The sequence below is a fragment of the Benincasa hispida genome, chromosome 9 (genome assembly GCF_027475165.1).
Source record: "Benincasa hispida cultivar pf3 chromosome 9, pf3_genome.v1.1, whole genome shotgun sequence".
NCBI classification, from domain to species: domain Eukaryota; kingdom Viridiplantae; phylum Streptophyta; class Magnoliopsida; order Cucurbitales; family Cucurbitaceae; genus Benincasa; species Benincasa hispida.
The window spans coordinates 37,360,767-37,370,809 of NC_143486.1; the positions used below are offsets into that span (position 1 = coordinate 37,360,767).

General features: G+C 32.5%; 1 protein-coding gene across 1 annotated transcript; it reads right to left on the minus strand.

Moving 5' to 3' along the window:
• Positions 1–991: 991 nt before the first annotated feature.
• Positions 992–4,750, minus strand: ABI3 (AP2/B3-like transcriptional factor family protein). The gene is made up of 6 exons (XM_039040834.2): positions 2,957–4,750; positions 2,687–2,779; positions 2,489–2,589; positions 2,352–2,398; positions 2,154–2,230; positions 992–1,547 (listed from the first exon to the last, which is right to left on the minus strand). The coding sequence occupies exons 1-6, from the start codon at positions 4,652–4,654 to the stop codon at positions 1,404–1,406; spliced, it is 2,160 nt and encodes a 719-aa protein (XP_038896762.2). The 5' UTR covers positions 4,655–4,750; the 3' UTR covers positions 992–1,403.
• Positions 4,751–10,043: the final 5,293 nt, after the last annotated feature.

Here is a 10,043-nt window from a genome sequence, read left to right on the forward strand (position 1 = left end):
AAATTTGGTTGTTTCTTCCTTCAATTAGTAACAATGATAGAAAATAGCACTCACCTCATTTTTACACATCACTTTCTTGAAGCTGTTTTATGTATTGAATTTATTTTTATTCTTTTTAAAAAGTATATATATTCATTTACTAGCTTTAGCAAATTGTAGTACAAACACAAAAAGCAGATTAATCCATTACAATGCTTCGTCTAAAAAAAAAGGAAAAAAAATATATTTTTTTAAATAGGTAATATAATTATACAACAACAAGGAAGATCCACGGTCTAGGATTAAGGCAACAAACAAAAGCCAAGACAGGACTCAGACATAAACAAAACCAAACTAAATGCAAAACATCACAGTCCACCAAAGCATAAGACAAAGAACAAAGAGCAAAAAAAGAAAACCCCACAACTGGAGCCAACAACAAAACAAAGACCAACAACAAAAATAAAATGAAGAAAAACATAACCCACAAGGAAAACTAAATAAGACCAAGAAGGTCAAGCCACCAAGAAATAGCACGAATACAAACCATATAGACAATAAGATGAAACAAAGCAGAGAACGTCCTTGACTGACCCATTATACTCCTGCCAGATATAGTAGATGAAAGCACACTAGAAGACACGAAACAACTTACTACGTACCTCTTACCTGACCCCACTCTACACACATAACTCAACTCTACATCCCACCAGATGACACAAGCCCAACAAATTACTTATAACTTCTGTATTTTTACATGTTCTTTTCCTTATTTCATTCATGCAGAATGAATCTTTTGATATGACATGATATACATTACAATATAAAGTGAAATTGACGAAATGGGATATTTTCAATTAATTAAGAAATAATCCTATAAATTAGTAAAATTTTCATATAAATATATATATTGTCACAAACAAAAATTATCAGACAGTTGTAATAGCATTGTGTTTTTTCTTTTTGTTCATACTTATAAGCCACATAAAGTATACATTACAAGGCCACATAATAATTAACAATAATATTGTATATGGTACAAATTGAAAGCTGAAAGGACCTTAATTACCAACAAACCTATCAAAATACATCCCAATTATCCCTCACCATTTCATTATTATTACATCACATTTATCTCTGTAATTTTGTTGACCATAAAAAGAGAGTAAAAAAGCTTCTCAATAACGCAAAATCCTCTCTTCTTTCACCATTTCCCACATATATATATAGTTATATATTCATATATATACGTATGGTTGCCTTTATCTCTGTTCTTCATGCAGTGGCCAATGGCTCTCAAGTCTTAAAAATCTTTAACAGAATCAGAAAAAGCTGATGGAAACATTTCAAATCCATCCCTACATTTGTTGCAATTCACTTCCTTAAACACAGGAGAGAAATGGGTTTTCTCTCTCTTACTTTCTTTAATGTCTCTTCGGGGTTGGGGCAGTCGTTTGCGAAGGTGACGACCCATTACCAGCCCCGGTTGTATGGCTTCGCTGCGATTTTCCTGACCTTTTGCTCTCGGGTTTCGACCCCGGTTGCCGTACTTTCACTCCTCGAATCATCTGTTGAACATTATTTGTTCCATCGTTATGGATGTAAAAGAAAATATAAGTCTCAAATCTTATTTTGGTATTCTACTTTTCCCGCTTTAAATGGAGTTCTTTCAATTAAGAGTTCATATATTTAGTACTATTTCACTCATCTTTATGCAGTCTAGATAATTATCTAATTAAAATTTAGCAGATGGCAAACTTTTTTTTTTTTAAAAAAAATTGAATTGTTATTTTCTTTACTATGCAACAAAAGAGGACCCATGTTGAGATTGGTGCAATCTATTTTTTTTTTCTATATTGAACTCACTCGAAGAAAACCCGTAAGCTTTAGCTAATAGGTTTGTTCCTTGGGGATTCTTTCGAAAGTACATAGATTAATGTGGAAATTACATAAACCAAAAGGAAAAATTTTAATTATTTAAAAAAAATGAAATTAGGGTTGTTTTTAAATATAGAAAAATAAATCAAAATAATTACAAGATATAACAAAATTTAAAAACTATCACAACGCTAATAAACAAAAGTCTATCATGGATAGTTCTAAAATTTTGCTATATTTTGTAAATATTTTCAGCAATTTTACCATTTGAAATAATTTTCATGGAAATTACTTACATATTTCCCACACTTGATGTCTGAGTAAATGACAATGAAGTCTCCTTCTTGAAGTCCATTGGCTCTTACAAAGTCCCCTGAAATTCGCATAAAAAACAGAACTAAATAAATGCCCCTTCATGAAGGAAGAAAATTATTTATTCTCATTTTTCAAAAATATGATCTCATCATTGAAATGTAGGTTACATTTTACAATACCAGTATTTTCAAGGAGATACATTCTGCTTTTATTGTTTGGCCAATACCTATAATTAGCAATAATATAAAAAATTAAAAAATATGAAAAGGGTTTAATATATTATATATATATAAAAAATAAATAAAAATTACATTACCTATAACGCATATTCCAAACTCTTGAAGTTCCAATGTCTTCCATGGCAATTGAAATCCCATCTCTTGCCTCCAATTCTGGGAGATGGGTTTCTGCTTCTTTCTGAAATAAAATACTACATTTGAGTTCGATTTGATTGACGACAAATTTCAGAGAAATAATTTGACAGTTTTTCTTTTTCTTTTTCTTTTTTTCATACCTTTGGTAATACAATTCTCCCCAAATTGCCCACATCACTTTGCTTCAAAACCTTCTGTAAAAGAAATTTCAAATTTTTCTCTGGTTTCCATCCCTAAGAATGACATTCAACATCAAATGTAACTAATCATCCATATATTAATTCAAGAATGGAAGATTTAATGAATCAGACTATTTTGATTTTGTGTTTAATAAGTACAGAACTAAATAAATGATACAAGTTCAAGAACTAAACGTTTAATTTAACTTAACAGGCTGAAAATCCAATTACCTGTCGACGGTCCGATGGGATTCGCGGCGAATAGTTCTGATTCTGTTGGGAAGAATTCGACCGATCGACAGCATGCACAGGCGGCGAGTCCACTGGAAATCCAGACGATGTGGTGGAAGAGGCCCCCGCGGCAGTGGGGGAGGGCCAGTAGACCCAGTTTCCAGAATTGGGCTGAGCAGTTGTAGCCATGTTGCAATGATCTGAAGCATTAGGATTCATCTGAGTCGGATGTTGATTTTGGTGGCTGTTGCCATGGTGCCCGCCATGATGGTGGCGATGGTGTGCCGAGAATCGCCTCTGCCTCGCCATTCTCTTCTTCCGAGCCTCCTTTGTCGCCGATGAATCCAACCTAACCAAACTAGTATCACCACCGCCGCTGCCGCCCCCACCACCACCACCCTGCCCTTGAAAATATTGACCCACATATGGGAACTGATGCCCTCCGCCATACCCTGCCGCAAAACCTGGTGGTTGCGGCGGTGGCAAAGGAGGGCCCGCCGCAAAATTATCAACAAATGAATTAAAATGCGATGGGGGTAGTCCAAACTGTCCTGAAAAATTATTATTATTATTATTACTATTATTACTCCAGGACAATGAGGAGTCGAGTAACTGGCCGTAATGATCGGAAAAACCCCGGCCAGCACCATACGCATCCCCACTCGTGGCCGGGACATACCCGAGCATAGGTGGAGAATACAACGGCGGAGGCAGTAACGGAGGCGGGGTTTGGATCCAAGGGAGGTTGGAGGTGGAATTAGGGTTATTTTGAAACCCTAAGAAATGGGTATCAGTTTCAATAGTGAGATCTTTTAATTTCCTCTTGTGAAGATGATTTGTTTGAACCCATTGAAGAACAAGCTTCAAAAGCTGTTTCATTCCCTCCTTGCCGCCGCCGAGTCGCCGGGCGGCGCTCTCAATGGTGGCTTTTTTAATTCTAACATTTCTCAAATCATCAGCAGAAACCGTTTCTCTATTACTCCTTAACCACTCCAAAAACACCTTCGCCATATCTTCTTCCTCAACGACGTCGTTTTGTAATTTCTCTCCATTATCATAATTATTATCCTTACTCTCACCGCCGCCATGCATCATCATCAAATCCTCTATTTCCATTTCTTCAAATCTCTCCAATTGCAAATCCTCCAAACCCTCTCGATCTTCTTTTACTACTACTTGTTTTTGTTCTTCTTGTTGTTCTTGCGGTTCATTCTGAAATATACACGACGGATCGAAAAACTCGTTGCTGTCTTCGAGTAAATCCATGTAACCAAACGTCTCCATCATCATATCGTCGGTACAATCGCCACCGTTGAACCCGGTCTCTGCTACCGGAGGCGATGATAATTTGTTGTTTTCTTCGGTAATTTCATCACCATCTGATTTCAAAATTGCCCATGAAGTAGCGGAGGATGACGAGGACGACGAGGAGGACGAAGCCGCAGCTTTAACCGGGGCGGGAGTTGACGATGAGGACGAAGACGACGACATGCATGGAAAATCAGGTAGTGGAGGGAAATCAGAGTAGAACATCAAAGTATCATCATCATTATCAGACAGAAAATTTTGATGATTTTGATGTTGTTGTTGTTGTTGATCATGAAGCCAGATCTGTGTATGATCCATAATTTCTTCTTCTTGTTCATTTACAAACCCTGCATGCAAATCTTGAGAATGAAATTCCACTAGATCATTCATTTTTTTTTTCTCTTTTCTCTAAAAACCAAAACTTTCTTCTAATTACAACTGACCACAAAATGATCAAAACTAAGCAAACCCAAATTGGAAAGGGAAAAAAAATAAAAACTTTTAGTACAAAACCCTGTTTTCCATTTCTGTGGGCTGGTTTTTAAAAAACAAACTTCCTCTGTTGGTTTCAGATATTAATGAAGATATGGTTTTTATTATTATTATTTTTGGCAGAGAAGTGATCAGTACGGATAAGGAAAGAGAAAGAAGATACTTTAATTTTTTTTCCTTTAAAAAAAAAAGGATTTTGTAAGTGATTAAGGAAGCAAAAAGAAAGCAACAGAAAATCATCTGGAAAATCTAATCCACTAAAAAAAGCAAAAATTAAAATCAAATCAACCCATCTTAAGATTCTTTTCTTAAAACACAAAATTTATTAAATAAATAAAAAAAAAAAACCACAAGAACAAGAACAATAGAGAGATACTCACATGGTGCTGAATGAAAAACCTAAGCCCCATGTGCAAGTTCTGGTTTGTTCCACTATAAGTTTCAATTTTTTTCTACAGATAAGTTCAATTTTTTTTATAAAAAAATAATTTTTTAATAAAAGGCAGTTGTTTTCTTTCTTTCTTTCTTTTTATTTATTTATTTATTTAAGGTTCCGGATTTTGTGCAAATTTCAGTATCCCATACGTTTGAATGTGAATGGAGGCTAATAACGGTGCGTTTCAGACTTTTTCATAAGACTTTACATCTGAATGGTGCTTATTAACGGTGCTCTTCAGGATCTTTTATTTATTTATTTTTGTATTAAAGGAAAATAAAAGGAAAAGGAAAAATGTTAATTTGTTATTTGTTACTGAGTTTTGTGGCCTCCAATCTGGTTTTACTGTTTGAGGAAAATCAAAATTGTATTTTTTAATTTCTGAAATCCTCCATTTGGAGACTCTCTAAAGATCCTCTGTCTACATTTTTTGTTTTGGCTCTCTGTTCTTTTTTCCTTTTAATTTTATTTATTTTTTTTTTCTTTATCAGTTTTGAGAAATCAGATAAGGACAAGTAGTAACCATTGTGCTTTTGTTTTTTTAGACAGTTTTCCCAACTCTAAATACAAGTTCGATTTTAGGATAGAGTATGATTTTAGTTTTATTAGTCTAAATTTTTTTCATTTATGTTTATTGGAAAATTATATTATTTTTAGCTTTTAGTTTTTAAAAATTAAATTTATAAATATTACTTTGATTTCTTTGTTTTTGTTATGTAATTTTTAGTTGTGTTTTAGAAAATTAAAAATAAAATGATTAATAAACTATTAAAAAACTGTTCGTAACCATTTGATCAATTTTCAGTTTTTTCATTTTTGAAAACTAAATCTGCAAATATTATATCCATTTGTTGATTTTTTATCTATATTTTGAGAATGTTTTAAATGAAATCGAGAATTAAAAATAGGAATTCCTAATAACTTGTATTAATTTTTAAAATATAACTGAGAATTCAAGTATTTATTTGAAAAATATCATCAAAACATGATTAAAAAATTGTTAGAAAATTAAAAAAGTTCGATTTTTTAAAAACTTAAATCCCAAAAGATTGGATGATGTTCTTGAACATCTCATTAACATTCCGCAAGGCTCGGCCAAAAATGTTCTCTGGACCAATTTAATTTGTACTGTCCTCCGGTGCCTATTCCACAACATTTGGGAAGATATTATATATTTAGCTACTTTGTGATGTACTAAATCTCCTTTTTCTAGAATTACAACGTACCTATAAACTCTCTTGATTGGATGACTTTTCTCTAACCTATCATCTCTTGTATTATCAATTATAAGCTTCCCTTTAGATCTCCTTTATACTCCCTTTTTATGATAATAAACGCGCTTTTGATGTTGGGGTGTGATGAGGGTGCTAAGGATGTGTTAACCTAATTGAGATATCTCCGTACACCTACTAATCCCTCTACCTTAGTATCTCATTCAAAAAAAACAATTAGTTTTTAAAACTTGTATTTGTTTTTAGAATTTGACTAGAATTCTAGTGTTTAGTCAGGAAAGATGAAACCATAGTAAAGAAGTTGTAAAAACAAACGAGCATCATTTTCAAAAACAAAAAAACCAAATGGTTATGATCCTTAGTAATTTTCTATTTGGTACTTCAAATTTAAAACATGACATTTTGGTCTCTAAAACTTGAAATTGATTATATACATATATATATGGTTGAGAGATTAGTGGATGTAGAAAGATATCTCATTGAAATTACTGTCCACTTGTAACTATTTAAGTTTTCTTCTTCCTTTTTTTTTTTGGTCTTTTAATTATCTTATACTTAAAAAAATAAACTATTGCCAATTCTATTAAGGGATTACAAATTAATTTCATAAATTTCAAAAAACTAGTTATAAATGAATTTCGAACTTTGGGAGACTAACAGACAACACTTTAAAGTTTTAAAGATCAAATAGAAAATAAATTTTAAATATCCAAAACTTGAATTATTATTAGTTTTGAAAATTTTTGGGATGAAATAGAAAAGTAACTCCAAATATTCCAAGGTCTTCATTACTTTGTATAGATAAGTTCTCCTTGCTTATTGTTCTTGATATTGCCTACTAATTTTAATTTTAGTCAAATATTAAAGGATTTAAAATAATCTTATTTTTTAAGGATTGAAAAATGAAATTGTATTCAAATGAAGCGTAAGTACATGTTTGAATTGATTTTCTAAATACTTAAAAAAATCACTTTAAAATAATTTTTTAAGCATTTAAAATCAATACAAGTGTTTTATATAAGATTTGAGGGAATGATATTAGAATAGCATAAAAATCACTCCAATTTGGAGCATCATTTGTCATTTGTGTGTCAATGTAACACATATCTTCCTCTCATAGTTCAACCTTTTGTATAGTTGCTTAGAGTACACACTTGAAAAGCAATCTTTTTCTCCTTGCCAACTTTGGCTTGGCTTTACCTTACTCAACAAAGGGGGTAGCTCTGTGCTAATGGCCTATAAATTCATATCTCTCTTCCTATAAGGGATAAATTATAAAATTCTACGGTAATTAATAAAGGAAGAGATCCATGATATATAAGTGATGTCACTTTAGGTGGTTCGTCCAAAAGTAAAGTTTGATAGTTTATGTCTAAAGTAGACAACATAAATATACTCTTGTGGAGATATATTGAGGATCTGTTGTCCTTGTCACTTTCGTAGAAGTTTACTTAATATAATTACCAAAACTTTAAAACTAAGTGCATAGTCATAAATTATGTACGTGATAGTATTTTGTAGAGTTTCACATATTACCATACATGTTTTTAATTTTAACAAGAAATAAGTGTTTGGAATCAATAGGTACACCCGATATCACATTAGGTACACCCGATATCACATTATCATGCATGTTAAGAATACCTAAAATGATAATGGGAGGTTAATATTTCATAAGTATAGTATTGCAAAATATATTGAGATATTGGATAAGAAATTTGAAATTTTCCCTTACAAGTTTCTGTCTTATGACAGATTATTCTTAAAATTGTTGCAACTTTTTTTAATTAACATGTGGATGGAAAAATGTAAACCTTTTAACTTATTGATTAAGAATCTTGGGTTAGCTATATTGTTGGGGAACTTAAAAGCTAATATTGTGAGACTTCCTCCCTCACAATGTTGTAGGTGGTCTTTGGTCCACATCTCATTCTAAAATATATAAGTTCTTTGTATGGACTGTGTTGCACAAGAGTTTTAACATGGTGAATAAATGTCAAATCTCTATATCCCTCGATGCACATAAGTCTAAATTGGTATCTGTTACGAAATCGACAATTAAAGAACACAAAAAGGAACGTAGGGATAGAGAAGATCGACACACAGATATACGTGGTTCACTAACAGTGTGTTAGCTACGTCCACGGGCAGATGGAGAACAATATTATTAGAGAGAATGTTTTCAGAAATTACATCAAAACGGCGCCTCTAGGGTTAGAGAGTTTATATAGCACACTACTCTAAACCCTAGGGTCATAATCATAAATAACTGCAAATAAATAAATATGCCGAATACAAATGAGACCCCGTACTTAGTTGTTCGAAGCACCAACAAACAGATTCAAAGCATTTCAACGGTATCTTTTTGTACTGCTCATTCCCCTCCTCAGTTTGGTCTCATCTCAGAGGTATTCCCAATTATACTATACCTAACCTAACTCTTTAGATGGTCTTGTGCATTACACGATGCATCTTTCACAAAGCACTAAAAGGAAGGTTCTCTAGTACAAACTGATCGGAGTTGTTCTGTGGTGCTTGTGGCTGGAACGAAACACTACAGTCTTTCAATCCATGGAAAAATTATTCACTGATGTGGGATGAGATCATCACTCTTGTTGCTTTCTGTTGTACAAAAAAATGCTCTATTTCTAGTTACGATGCAATTTTTTATTGCTTTCAATTTGAAGGCTTTTATCAAGCCTCCTTTTTTATTTGTTTTTTATGAGCTCTTCTCTAATTTGCTATGTAGATAATGTTTAGTTGCTTGAATTTTTTATGAAAAGAATGTGCATCGCTATTGGATCTGGAATATGATGTAGGTATTACAGATGTGCCAATCTAGTTTAGATGTCCTGGTACACCTCTTGATTCCACTTATTTTTAGTATCTTGATCAAAAAAAAAAAATAATAAGATGATGAGTTGTGTCTGATGAATTCTTACAATTAGGCATGATCGAATAGAGTTGTGTTGTCAATTTGAATATAGTTAATTGATTAAAGCATATATATATTTTAACTGAAAGGTTAGAGGTTTGAATCCTCTAACCATATGTCTTACTGAATAAAGAAAGATATTGTGAGACCATTCAATAGTGCATTTGGTTAGAAAAAAAATAGAATAACGTTTCAAGGAATCAACAAAACCGGTAGCCATCTATGGGATAACATAATATCTCTGGTTGCGCCGTGGAGTACTAATCCGATTTCTTTTTCGTAAGTATGATGTATCTACTATTGCTCCGGACTAGAAGACTTTTCTTTAATCTTTTCTTTGCTCTCCTTTTTGTTCTCCTTTTGATTGAATGTACTACTTGGACTTGGGATATGATGAGTGTGCGAAAGATACGTCAACTTAGTTAAGATATCTCGGGTCCCTAATCTCACCCTCTCTAATATTTTATTCAAAAATTGTGTGACCATTCCATAACATTGCTAAACGTTTAGCAAAATCATTCACTCGATATTCTAAGAAAGAGAGTTAATTAATTGATTATGCCCGACCTTATTCCAATGGGTGGATGATGACTTCTCTTTGCAAGAGAATATTTAAATATACAATATTTGTATCAATATATAACTGTATTGAAATAAAATTTGAATTATTACACTACTTCTCTG